The 14,228-nt window shown below is 35.1% G+C and overlaps 1 protein-coding gene across 4 annotated transcripts in view; it reads left to right on the top strand.

Annotated features, from left to right (window-relative positions):
- Positions 1-1,033: 1,033 nt before the first annotated feature.
- The window catches only part of CHPT1 (choline phosphotransferase 1), a 20,332-nt gene continuing 7,137 nt past the window's right edge, over positions 1,034-14,228 (top strand). For all 4 annotated transcript variants that reach the window (XR_013337106.1, XR_013337107.1, XM_077772201.1 and 1 more), the window contains exons 1-5: positions 1,034-1,079; positions 1,982-2,129; positions 2,405-2,546; positions 8,578-8,662; positions 11,313-11,444. Coding sequence is in view for 2 of the 4 variants with exons in the window: in XM_077772201.1 (XP_077628327.1) it covers positions 1,056-1,079; positions 1,982-2,129; positions 2,405-2,546; positions 8,578-8,662; positions 11,313-11,444 (531 nt within the window). In the remaining 2 variants the exon portion in view is untranslated. The remainder of the gene's footprint in view (positions 1,080-1,981; positions 2,130-2,404; positions 2,547-8,577; positions 8,663-11,312; positions 11,445-14,228) is intronic.

The raw sequence follows: 14,228 nt of genomic DNA, 5'->3' as shown, positions 1-14,228 counted from the left end.
TAATGCAAGATTCATCATTAGTGAAGTAATTACTTAATTTGTGCTATAGCCACATCATTGAATACCTGTCATCATTTAAAAGACTAATGTAGGTCTTTATGGTTGACCTGGAAAGATTCCTATGACATACTGTTAAATTCTGATCCTAAAAGATACAGTAGATATTATGAAAATGGCCGAATTTAAAACTTTGCACGTTAGGAGTTTAATATTACCTGGAGAAGTTCTACTTTTGGGAATAGGCTCCTTCTGTAGTACTTACTTGATATCAAAGTTGCTTATGACTTTATAATGCATAATCTAAGACTGACTTTTCTATGCTTATGTTTAAAATCTTTGAAAGTAAGTTCACATGAAAACCTGAGATGAGTTGGGATGGCTCTTGTAGACCCTCCTTCAACCTGGAGTCTCTTCTGTAATTACACCTGTTTTGAGGACTCCTGGAAGGAAGGGTCATCCTGTTCCTGGCCAGTGCATCTCTGGAGCTGATTTTGCAGAGATAACAGGTTAAAAAAGAAGATGACAATTTGCAGGCTATTTAACAGCTTCCAGGTGGGGGTGGGGGTGATGACAGCAGGGAAGAGAGAAGGTAGGTTAGGTCCCTGTGGCCTTGGGAAGACTGGAAAGGAGTGAACCAGGTACTGAGAACTAGCGTGCCTTTCTGGGTTTAAAAGAATGGCTCACACCCATTTCCTAGGGCTCACTGTACTTGAAATTGGATTGTGTGAGTAGGAAAGTGCTTCTTAGCAAGTTTGAAGAAAAAGGTAGTTAGTGAAATAAGAATTCATGTCTGCGCAGCCTGCAGCCTGATAAATCCCATATCCTGGGGCTGGTCAGAAGACCCGGGTCTGACTCCTGGACCATCTGGCCACTCATCTGGATGGGACTTTGTCATCCCTCCTAAGTTTTACTTTCATCTTTAATAAAGGGAACATGATAAGTACCCTGTCTCTGTGAATTGCTGTATCAGATAATATACTGCTAAAAAAATATCCTTTGTTTTACTGTTTTAGATAATGTTACTACCTTTCCAGTCTGATCTCTTGTAATTACCTATGGATCTTCTGGTCCCAAAACAGGTATCTGGTCACTGACTCATGAGTAAACCTTTCATTTTCTAGGCCTCAACCTTTGTTTCTGCAGAGACCTCCTCTCTCTTTTCCTTGTCTAAATTCCCCTGCACTCTTACCTGTTCAAGCTCTAAACCTTTAGTTCTTCTAGTATTCTAATGAAGTAGTCTTAAACTAGTGAACAAGTCTTCCTTTTCTTTTTCTAAATGAGGGACAGAATCCACCCCCAACTCTGGTGTCCTAGAGTCAGCGAATTTCCAGTATGGATTTCCATTAATGCCTTGACATTTCAACTTGCCTGCAGCTAGTCTCCCAGACCAGAGGTCAGAATTAAGCTTTTAACATGGACCTTGGCTCCAGTTGTTTTAGTAGAAAAAGGTTCTGGGCATAGAAGGGAGAAATGGAATACTTCTCAGGTAGATGATGCATTTTTAGAAGTCTGTCATTTAGGGGGAGAGTATTTGATGGAAAATAGATGATTAAAAAAGTGACCTTTTATGTCATTCCAGAAATTATAATAACTTCAGTTTCCAATTTTACATAGATTTGAGATGTAACTTTTCTCTCCTTTGGTTATCAAAATGTAAACAATATAATTTTTCATAGTAGGAAAAAAAGAGCTATGGATTAGGAACCCAGATCAAGGTCCTCATCCTTGCTCATTTAACCTTGTATTTCTCAGTCTATGGACTTGTGTGTCCCTCTTCCCAGATGACCTAGAACAGTTCATCTGATTTCTCAGTTTGGTTCTCACCTGTAAAAGGAGGCTTATGAATGGTTTTTATAACACCCTGAGGTGATATAAGGTGAGAACACAAGAAAATGTGTCAATTGGTTTAGGTTGAGCCATTTTCAAACAGAAGCTAACTTGTTGTCACTTACCAATATTTATTATTCACATTTATCTTTAGGCACCATACTGGACATACCTTTTATGTGCACTGGGACTCTTTATCTACCAGTCACTGGATGCTATTGATGGGAAACAAGCCAGAAGAACAAATTCATGCTCTCCTTTAGGGGAACTTTTTGACCACGGTTGTGACTCTCTTTCCACAGGTAAAGTAGTGAATTAGTGAAGGTTTTTCCGATTTTTTTAAAGTAATAGCTTAAAAACTAACAAGAACTGAGCCGTTTGGTCAACTTTTTGGATAGGCATACATTTGGGGGCAAATTTTCAGTGTATTTTGACAGTATGTTCAAAAATTAATTTTGTTTGGTGTACCTTATTGTGATGCCAAGGTTACATACCCTAAAACTGTATTTCTAAACATGGCAATTATTTCAGTAATTACTTTTAATTCTTAACGGTTCTTAAACCTTGTTTCTTTCAGTATTTATGGCGGTTGGAGCTTCGGTTGCTGTGCGCTTAGGAACTCATCCTGACTGGTTGTTTTTCTGCTCTTTTATTGGAATGTTCATGTTTTATTGTGCTCACTGGCAGACTTATGTTTCAGGCGTGTTGAGGTTTGGAAAGTAAGTATGGTTTTTAAGTTGTACATATTTTAAATATAATTCAATTTATTTTTACAATCTGTTATACTTTATCCATAAGAAGAACAAAGCTTCAGTTAGGAATTTAAATTATCTTTTCATTTATTAGAGCATGGATAAATGCTACAGCTTAATTTAAGTCTTGCAGGGATTCTGCATATAATAAAGTTACGTATTTGACAGTAATTTTATTTTTTCCTCACTTTTCCAACTTAGTAGCTAACTAACCCAAGCTTACATTATACAGGAGAAAGAGAAAAATAAAGGATCTGTATAATGTAGAACAAGGATATGCAGTACTTAAGTAAACAGCATTTGACTTATATAATAAAATAATGAAATATGGAATCTAAGGGTCCTTTTTGGTCGCTCTTCATGTACCCAAAAAGGGGCACCCGTTACATCAGTCATCAAACACAGATAATTGTGAGACTCCTCAGTTGTGGTAGACAATTGATGCGATAATGTAAAAGCACCTTGAAAATGTTAGAGATAAACATCAGATGATAAATATGCCTCTGATGCCTCTTTCTTAGACATCAGGAAACAGCACACAAAGCAAGAATTCAATTTTGTTTTCCTCTTTCCCATCAGCTCCCTCTCTGCCTAATCCTTCAAAACTGTCCGCCATTGACTCATTCTCAGCTCTGCCTTCCCATATCTACTGATTCTTTGTAGTCCTGCTTTATTGCTGCATAGGAGAAACAGTTCTGGAAAAACAAAAAACAAAAAACCTCTGATGATACTAAAAGTATCATCAGGAGAAGCCCAAGTCTATGAATCATGTAACAGAAGGAAGGCCATAGGCAACTCATCACATTGATTCTAAATTATGGAATAATTGCAGTACAACCTCATGTGCTTACATGTTTCAGGCACTATTCTAAGTGCTTTACATGCATTAGCTCATTTATTCCTCACGGTAACCCTGTAAGGCTATTATTACCCACTGTACAAATGAGGCAGAGAGATTCTGTAACTTTCTTACACTGCTATTAAGCGTAGAGCCAGGATTAAAACTCAAGTCCGTTTGACTCCAAACTCCACACTCTTAGCGACTGTTGTTCAGTTCCCTGGGACCAGCAATGTAATAGATTCTGTGGAAGGATACAAAATGCATTTTTAAAAAAATTCCCGTTTTAGGATATATATATCAAGGGGATGATATAATACTTCTGTGACACTGCTAATACAGACCATTGCCAAGTGTAAACTGTCTTGCTCTAGGTTTCCATAAGGACTGAAGAAACCCTAAGTAAGGAGAAGTTAATTGTAGGTTGAATTAGTTTAAGAACACTTTTATGGAAAATTTGACTCTTTTTTTGATTCCCTATCTACTGATCAAGAACCCAAGGATCAAAACGCCTGGTTAAAAATTCAAGGCAACTATGTAAAATAAGAATCTGTATCTATTTATAAATTAAGATATGCCAAAATAGAAAAGTAGCTTTGCAAAATCTAATGCATTTTAACTTGCTGAACTTCCTATGGTAAACTAGAGTAATAAAATAATGCAGTGCTCTGGTTAATTATTATTACTGTTGTTACTATTTAATGACTAACATTTTACCTTTTTGGCTTCTAACTTCATTAAAAATCTTTCTAGCGTAGTTGTAAATTTTACATTAATTTGCTATTGATTGAGAGCCTATTGTGTGCCCAGAATGGGAGATACAAAGATTTGTTACTTGTGGGTGGACTCTGCCAGACAGATTGGAGTAAATCTAGGCAGAACCATGAGGAAAGAAAGTACTCAGAACTTTAGGGAAATAACTATTGTGATGGAGTTCGCAGCACATAGGGGACAGAAGGAAATCCTGCAGTGTTTGGGCAGGGGTGGAGGGGTGGGGACAGCCATTTAAAATACTAACACTGGAGAGATGCCTCAGTTGGTTGAGCATCCAACTCTTGGTTTTGGCTTATGTCATGGTCTCTTGGTTTTGGCTTAGGTCATGAGCCCTGCATCTCTAACAGCTAACAGAGCAGACCTTGCTTAGGATTCTCTCTCTCTCCCTCTCTCTCTTCCCTTCCCCCTCCCCACCCCCCCCACTGTCACTGTCTCTCTCAAAATAAATACACTGGGGCAACTGGGTGGCTCAGTGGTAAAGTGTCTGACTTCGGCTCAGGTCATGATTTCGCAGTCCATGAATTTGAGCCCCATGTCGGGCTCTGTGCTGATAGCTCAGAGCCTGGAGACTGCTTCTGATTCTGTGTCTCCCTCTCTCTCTTCTCCTACCCTGCTTACACTCTGTGTGTGTGTGTGTGTGGGTGGGTGGGTGTGGGTGTGTGTCAAAAATAAATGTGAAAAAAAATTTAAATATAAATAAACTAAAAGAAAATAAATAAAATACTAACACTGGATTGCAGAGATCCTAAACCCTATAGTTTATTATCACTTTGACAAGGTAAAAATATCATGGAGCTTTGAGTAGGATAGACTGATGTTTCAGCTTAACATTACAAGAAGGATCTATATGTAGTACATTGCACCTTTGGAAATGCTTACAAACTATGTCAGTATCAATGGTCTGTTGGTTAGGATGGATTTCCTGAAAATTTGTCACTGAGAGGCTAAATTATTTTTAAAACATTTAATTTCAGCATAGTTAACATATAGTATTATATTAGTTCCGGTGTATGATATATAGTGATTCAGCAATTCTGTACATTAGTCAGTGATCATCATGTGCTTTTAATCCCCATCACCTATTTCACCCATCCCCCCGCCCACCTTCCCTCTGGTAACCATCAGTTTGTTCTCTTTAACTGAGTCTTTTTTTGGTTTTTCTCTTTTTTAGTTTGCTTGTGTTTTATTTCTTAAATTTACATGAGCGAAATAATATGGTATCTCTCTTTCTCTGACTTCTTTCACTTAGCATTTTACCCTCTAGCTCCATCTATGTTGTTGCAGATGGCAAGATTTCCTTCTTTTTATGGCAGAGTAATATTCTTGTGTGTGTTTGTGTGTATCTCATATCTTCTTTATCCATTTATCTATTAAGAGACTTAATTTTTACAGTATTTATATTATTGGAATACAGAAGAGAAGTAGAAATGCTATACTACTTGTGGATATTTTCATGGTTACCTGTTATATCTTTTGAAAATACGTGGATTTCAATGTAAATATGAATTTGTTACCTTGAATTAGATCATTTAAACTATAAAGTATTAATAGGTGTTTTTAACTATACTTTTTAACTGTTAAAGATTTTTTTAGTCAGTGGTACATTAGTTAGTATTTTCCTTAGCACTGTATAGAATTATAGTTAAAATTTGTCTCTATACTAATGCTTGCCATGCGAGATAAGGCATATTTTATTTATAGCATGTTTGCTCTCCTGTAGCGAATATCTTATGTAATTCAATAATAGAGCAATGCTTTAAAGCTTAATCTTAAATCCTAAACCATGTCCAATGTTCAGTTGTATTGTGCCCTATTTTGTTATTTACATGTGAACATTTAGACTTGGTGTTAATTTTCTTTTATTTCAAAAGCATGAGAATTTCCATGTGGCATTATGGAAAAAAAATTACGGTAAAGGAGTAGTTTCTACCCCTACCCTCCACCCGTTGGTGGACTAATAACATGCAGTTAAAAACTAAAACACAAAAACAGACAATAAAATAAAGTCCTCAATATTTCATTTAATTCAACAAATACAAAATTACTGCGTCATTATCACATAAGTTTTTAAATGTTTAGTCTCAATTTCTTCACTCCTTGCAGACTGGTAACTAATTCTAGATCACACTTTGAATAGCACTGTTGTAGACTGTCCGCCATGATAACAGTTTGGGGATTAAGGATATACTTATACAATATCCCCAATGCCCATCTTTCTTGGATTTTTAAAGTCTTTTTTTGGATCCAAATTTTAAAAACTTGGACCCATTAATGAGTTCTCTTTGTAAACTGTTATACAGAATATTCTTTTAATTTAAATATATTAGGCATAATATATTTTTCAAGCTTCAACTATTTCTTCACAGTTCAAATATTTGAGTATTTGGCGAGTGATTCTCTTGTTTGATTATATCCTTTCAGCTTTCTTGTTTCCAGACTCAAGAACTGTCGTTTAGGGAGAAGGAAGCTTTGAGTTTAATATAAAATCTGTGAGGCGAATGATGCATATGTGAAACCCAGGTTCCTAGCTCAATCCTCATATGCGTCATTTAGTTCATTGAGAGAAAATTTATTCTATAATCCCTACCAGCTTTCCTAGTTGCTTCTGGTCACTAGTCATACCCTGGGAAAATTATGGATAATTTAGTGTAATTCTACCCTTCTTACTGGAAAAGAGCACAGAACTCTGGTAATAAGTTGTAAGTATAGTGGGAAGAGAGCTGGCCCTGAACGCATTTTCCTGTGGCAATATTCAGCTGTTCCAGTACAGGCATGGAAAAACTGTTTCTGTTTCCCTCTCCAAAAAATGATTTATTGGTATAATTTATAGCTCATAAGACTCATAATAGATGCTCAGTAATTGTTAGTACCTTTCTTCCTTTTTCTCTACAAAGTACTACATGTTATACTATTAGGCTTACATTTTTGAACCAGCTTGACTATTTCTCCATTCAGATTGGAGGCCTTGGTTTGTCTGCCACTGATCTTACAAAAAACAAAGCAAAACAAAAACTGGATATCATTGTTTATATTTTCCTTTTCTTTGTGGTTTAATGTTCAGTTCACCTTCTCCTCCTAACTGCCCCCAAAGTAACATAGTCTGGAAGTCTTTTCTTCCCTGCCTGGTTTTAATTTATCATCTAATCACACTACATGTCTTATATTTGCTGAGCAGTAAGTATTCCTAGAACATCTGAAGACTCCAGGGCATCAAAGGAGAGATGTCAAGTAGGTAGACGGATATCAAAACCTGGAGCTCAGAAAAAAATTATATGAATTTGGAGATAGGGATTTTGAGGTCCTTAGCCTATAGATGGTAGTCTAAATATAGATAAAATTGTTCAGAAAACCTAAAAGGAGAAAAGATGGAATTCTGGATATAGTAGCATTTCAGATATGGAAGAAGCAGCAATCTAGGAAGGAACATGAGAAGAGCTTCCAGCAAGGCAGGAGAATCAGGAGAGAGCATGGAATAAATAAGAACATAGCAGAACATTTCGAGAAAGAGGGAATGATCAGCATTTTAAATAGTGCAGAGAAATTATCCAAGATATTAACTGAAATGGATTTCTTACATTTGATCAATTGAAAGTCATTGTTTCCCTTAAACAATTTTAGTAGAATGGGGCCAAAAAACAGACTACAGTAAATTAAGCAGCAAATATGAAGAGGAGGAAATTACAAATGAAGACCACTTTTTAGTTAGCCTGTTTATGGAGCAAAGGAGAAGAGGGGTTAGTAGCTTCAGAGAATACAGACTAGAGACTGATGTTGGTTGGTTTTGCAGAGTTTTTTTTTTAAAGAAACTTAACATGTGCATATATTAGGGAAAAAAATGTCTGTGGAAACAAAAAAACTATAGTGGCTATTAGTAACCTAATAAGGAAAGCTGTTTGAATTTTCCCTAGTTTTCAAGTGAAATTCACTTGGGAATATTTAAGAATTTGTCCTGAGTTATCTGGTTGTTTTTATATTATTCTAATTTTTCTTCATTACAAGATTACTACATGATTGTTATTTAAAAATTCAATAATTCAAACATTATTCAATTCAAAAAATTCAATTCAAACATTACATAAGTACATAAAGTAGAAAGTAAAATCCTTTTGTAACTTCAATGATAATTGCTCTCAGCAATTTTATACATGCTATACAAGCTTTTTTCCTCTGTGCATATCCTCGTGTTTACCTGTATGTGAGCACATGCTGTTCAGTGGTCTCAGTTCCACAGTGTAAATTGATAATTCAGTGATGGAACTAAAGGTACAAATAAGCTAAGCTTATAAAGATTCTTACACCTTTGATATTTAACATATGGTTACTGATCTTCATATTTAGGAATTTTATTTACAAACATCTTTTCTATTCTTTGTCCTTCGTCTTTAGAGTGGATGTAACCGAAATTCAGGTAGCTTTAGTGATGGTCTTTGTATTGTCTACACTTGGAGGAGCAACAATGTGGGACTATACGGTAAATCTGAATATTTAAATTTATATTTAAGTACTTTACAAATATTTAGGAAAATGCATTGTTAGTTTTCTTTAGAATTCTTCATATTGTATTTAACGGTCATACCACTTCTTAACCTTTTTTTCTTCATTTTATAATTTTGCTATCCCTATATACCTTATTATGGCATTTTTCCCTATGCATGAATATATTATCACAAAGAAAATGACCCCATTGCCCTAATACAAAATTTAACATGCTAGTGGAACTACCTTTTCTAGGCTAAAATTTATCACATAAAATAGATATATAAAAGTAAATTCCGTAAAATATTTTCTGTTTGAAACTTTCCCTCAATATTAGGAAAGAAAAGTTAATAATTTGCATTTTTTACAATCTACTATGAGGTAAAGTTTCCCATATTAAGGATTGTTTTTATTTTCTGCTTGGTTGGCATCAGTGTTTTGGTAAAAGTTGACTCTAAGGAGGCCACTGTGATAAATTCATGCTTTGCATAGAACGAGAATTTATAAAGAAATAAATGATTCCATCTTTAAAACCTAAGCCCATAACACTGGCTGACTCACAACCTCATGCCATAGAGTTAAGAATAAGAAGAATAATATCAATAGCCAACAACTAACATTCATTGAACATCTTATGTTCCCACAATTTAGCATCACTGTTTTATCTGACCCTCAGTACAATACCCTGAAGTAGATACTATCATTATTTTGTTGTATAAGTAAGTCTTAGAATGATTAACTAATTTGTCTAAGGACACATAGCTAGTAAGTACTGGAATTAAGAAGACTAATTCCAGACTCTAGGTTTTTAATCACTCATATATATATTATATATATATGTGAGTGTATATATATATATACCTCCGGTAAAAATAGTAAGAGATACAAAACTAAACATACTCTTACCATAGGATCCAGCGACTGTGCTCCTTGATATTTACCCAAATAAGCAGAAAACTTATGTCCACACAAGAACCTGAACATGGATGTTTACAGCGGCCTTATTCATAATTGCCAAAACATGGAAGCAATCAAGATGTCCTTCAGTAGGTGAATGGATAAATTATGGTACATGCAGGCAATGGAGTATTATTCAGCGTTAAAAAGAAAGCACTATCAAGACATGAAAAGACATGGAGGGACCTTAGATGCATATTACTTAGTGAAAGAAACCAGTCTGAGAAGGTGGCTGCATATTGTATGATTCCAAATATATGCCATTCTGGAAAAGGCAAAATGATAGAGACAGTGAAAAGATCAGCAGTTGCCAGAGTTTACGGGTGAAGGAGGGTTAATAGAAAAAGCACAGGGGATTTTTAGGGCAGTGAAACTATTCTGGTATGATACTATAATGGTGGATATCTGTCATGCGTTTGTTCAAACTCATAGAATGTATATACCACCAAGAGTAAACTGTAATGGAAACTATGGACTTTGGGTGGTAATATTCAGGATAGGTTAATGCATTATAACAAATATTAACACTCCAGTGGAGAATGTTGATAGTATAGGATACCCTGGGGGTTGAGGGTAGAGAGTAAATGGGGACTTCATGTATTTTCCACATAATTTTGTCATGAATCTAAAATTGCTCTAAAAATTAATTCCATTAAAAAACAGTGAGATTTCTCTGAGGCATTTAGTTTCAGAATTGCCAGCTACAGTTCATATCACTGGGCTCAGACTTGGAGCATATTTTTAAGTAGTGGTACATTTCCTGAGACATTCATATTCCTTCTCATCCTGTAAGAATGATAGAATCAAGGATATGCCACTATAGGCCTCTAAAATATACATACTAGAAGGATGCAGTGTGTCTTTTATATTAGCTGCCTAGCTAGTTCCCATAAAAAGGTGAATGTTGACCAAGAGGCAGTTAGCTTATTTATTAAGTCAGATGTGGTTGTCTTAAATTTAATTCTGATTTAGTTATAATAGGGAAGAATTTAATTTAATCTTAAAATCATTTCATTCAATATTTTGGCAATACCATAGGAAGAAAGCACACCTGCTTATTCTTAACAAGAATACTTTTTTAGATGTAGATTTTCTAAATTTGTTCATTTGTAGTTTCCACAAATGTTGGTATAATATTTCAGTCTATTTTCAAAACACATTAACCTATAGCTTTTGGCAATTTATTATTACTGTTTTTTAAATCCTTTGCTGCCTTTGGAAGTTTTCTTGAACAGCAAATTGACCAACAGGTAAATATACCGCTAGAGATTTAATCCTGGATATTAACTACACAAAATTCTTGCATGCACACACACTGTGATATTTGTCACATTCTTGATGCAGATCATGGTGTCTGACTTTTCCTGTGATGCTGCCTTTTAGAGGTACTAAATGCAAGTGAACTATCATTTTTCATGTTTAAGTCAGATGAAGGCTTGTGAGATTAAATATTTCATCACAGTTATATAAGTAGACTTCCCTGAATTTGGTGGATTCATTTTTCACTTAATGAATAAAACCATAAAAAAAAATTTACCGCTTTGGGCTACATCCAGGAGTTAAGGTTTGATTATATAAGAAAAAGGATAGCTTAATGTACAGGGCCATATCATAATGTTTCCTTACTCTTTAATAGGAAAAGAAATTCTATTTTCTTAATGATTTGTTTCTTTCCTCTACTCCTAAAGATACCCATTCTAGAAATAAAACTGAAGATCTTTCCAGTTCTTGGAGTAGTAGGTGGAGCAATATTTTCCTGTTCAAATTATTTCCATGTTATCCTCCATGGTGGTGTTGGCAAGAATGGATCCACTATAGCAGTAAGATATTAATTTCATCATCATTTATTATAAATTTTATTGTAAGCTTTATTACTACCAGATACAGAAATACTAAAAATATGCCGATGTTCCAAGAACAGGGAAGGGAATTCTAAATATCTTTCTTTTTAGGCATGTAATACAAAAACATTTTAAAACATTTTAACTGATAAAGCATTTTTCCTCTTTTCTATAGCCTTTTTCTTAGTAGACTTTTCTGGCATTCTATTTAATCATCTACTGTCTCATTACCATACATAACTAAGAGTTGCCATTTGTTTTCTTGCATATTGTGCCTTACACTAATAAGGGAGAGAAGGAGGGAATGAGTTCCTGATTTAATAGTGGGAAAGTTGCCAAAGGTCATGGTTTCACATACAGGGAAATTTATTACTCATGAAGTAAATTTTATTGAAATTTCACTGAAATGTATTTTTAAAAATAATTCTACTATTGGAGCACCTGGGTGGCTCGGTCAGTTGAGCATCTGACTTAACCTAGGTCATGATCTCACGGTTCATGGGTTTGAGTCCCTCATCAGGCTCTGTGCTGACAGCTCAGATTCTATTTCTGGAGCCTTTCCAGATTCTGTGTCTTCCTCTCTCTTTGTCCCCTCCCTCCNCATAAACATTAAAACATTTTTTAAATTATTCTAATATTTTAAAAGGTAAAATTTTAAACCTTAATTCTTAAGTTGAATAGGTACAGTGTGTTTCTGGTTTTTTGCTTTTTTTAAAATGTGATTTATTGTCAAATTGGCTTACATACAACACCCAGTGCTCATCCCAACAAGTGCCCTCCACAGTGCCCATCACCCATTTTCCCTCTCCCCCAGCCCCTGTCCACCCTCAGTTTGTTCTCTGTACTTAAGAGTCTTTGGTGGTTTGCCTCCCTCCCTCTGTTTGTAACTATTTTTCCCCCTTCCCTTTGCTCATACTATAATACTTTTGTATTTATATATTTTTTTAAAACTTCAGTACTTTTATGTGGGAAAGGGTCAGAATTCCTGCCAGCTTTTAAAGCAAATATAATATCTGTGTTTTTAAAAAGCCATATTGTCATCTTTAAGATAAATATAAGAAGATAAAGGGGCACCTGGGTGACTCAGTTGGTTAAGCATTTGGCTCTTGATTGCAGCTCAGGTCATGATCTCACAGTGGTTCCTGGGATCAAGGCCAAGTCGGCACTGGCCGACTTGGGATTCTCTCTCCCACCCCTCCCCACCTCTCTCTGTCTCTCAAAATAAATTAATAAACATTAAAAACAAACAAAAAACATAAGAACATAAGTACTTAGTCCAGTGATGTCATCATCTGCCAAAACATTGCCTTTTTAGAATCATTTGAGCTGTAATTTACTCTTTGATTTCCTTGGTATTGTAGTTCAAAATTTCTTTCCTTTAAGGATAGATTTGATTTTGGGGCGCCTGGGTGGCTTAGTCGGTTAAGCGTCCGACTTTCGCTTAGGTCATGATCTCGCGGTTCGTGGGTTCGAGGCCCGCGTCGGGCTCTGTGCTGACTGCCAGCTCAGAGCCTGGAGCCTGTTTCAGTCTGTGACTCCCTCTCTCTCTGACACTCCCCTGCTCACGCTGTCTCTCTCTCTCTCTCTCTCCTAGAAATAAATAAAACATTAAAAAAAAAAAAAGGATAGATTTGATTTTGAGAAAAAAAGACAGTCGTATGGAGCCAGGTTTAATAAATAAGAGTAATAAACATGAAATATGGCATTTTTAGTAAAATAAGTCTCATTCTCTTAAATGACTTATAAACTGGCTCTCAAGACAATTTTCAAAGGAATCCACATAATTCATAAATTATCAATATTTATGAATACACATCATGTACATAATTAAAAAGCAAAATATAAAACATAGATACATAAGTCCTGATATGTTTGGAAAAATTAATTTGTCATTTTCTGCAGTTTTTCAGTTGATCTCTGGACAGCACTGTGCATGAGGTGCTTATAAATACTTGTTGCTTGACCATAGATGATAAAAATAGAATACTACCTGGAACATGAATTCCACTAAAGAAAATAAAATTTAGTTAGGATCAGTGTCCACTTTAAAGAATATTTTATTAAGAAATCATTGATTACATTTTGAAGGAAGATAAAAAATCAAACACTATGGCTAAGAAGTAGTTGATTTCTAACTTAAACTGGTGCTTTTCCAGTGTTTTTAGCAGCAGATTTTCTTGAATAAAATCTACAGAACCATAATACAGATAAAAGCACTATTTTATTAGTCTAAATTTTTATAATTTATTAACATATAGTATACATAGTGTTTTATTATGTATATGATTTTATAGCATTTATAATATTACTTTAATTTTATAGTAAATTCTAACCTATAACATGTAAACAATAAGAATAAGGCTGTTTTAATGAATAAACTTAAATTAGTAGTTATAGATTTAGTAAGCCTCAGTACCAAATTTCAATATTTTGTTTGGATAAACATTACTGAGAGAATCCTGATTCACATAGATAAAAACGTAATGGGTTGGATTTACAGTGTTATACACTGTAGGCATTTGCATTTGCAGTCTAAATGGAAAAAAAGGTGAGAGTGGGGGATGTTGGTATATAGACCAGGGCAGAATTAAACTTCCTTTTTTTTTTTTTAATATTTTTTTTATTTATTTCTAGGAGAGAGAGAGAGAGACAGCGTGAGCAGGGGAGGGTCAGAGAGAGAGGGAGATACAGACTCTGAAACAGGCTCCAGGCTCTGAGCTGGCAGTCAGCACAGAGCCCGACGCGGGGCTCGAACCCACGAAC

Source organism: Crocuta crocuta, unplaced genomic scaffold (genome assembly GCF_008692635.1).
Source record: "Crocuta crocuta isolate KB4526 unplaced genomic scaffold, BGI_CrCroc_1.0 scaffold216, whole genome shotgun sequence".
Taxonomy (NCBI): Eukaryota; Metazoa; Chordata; class Mammalia; order Carnivora; family Hyaenidae; genus Crocuta; species Crocuta crocuta.
This window is presented reverse-complemented; position numbering and strand designations above follow the sequence as displayed.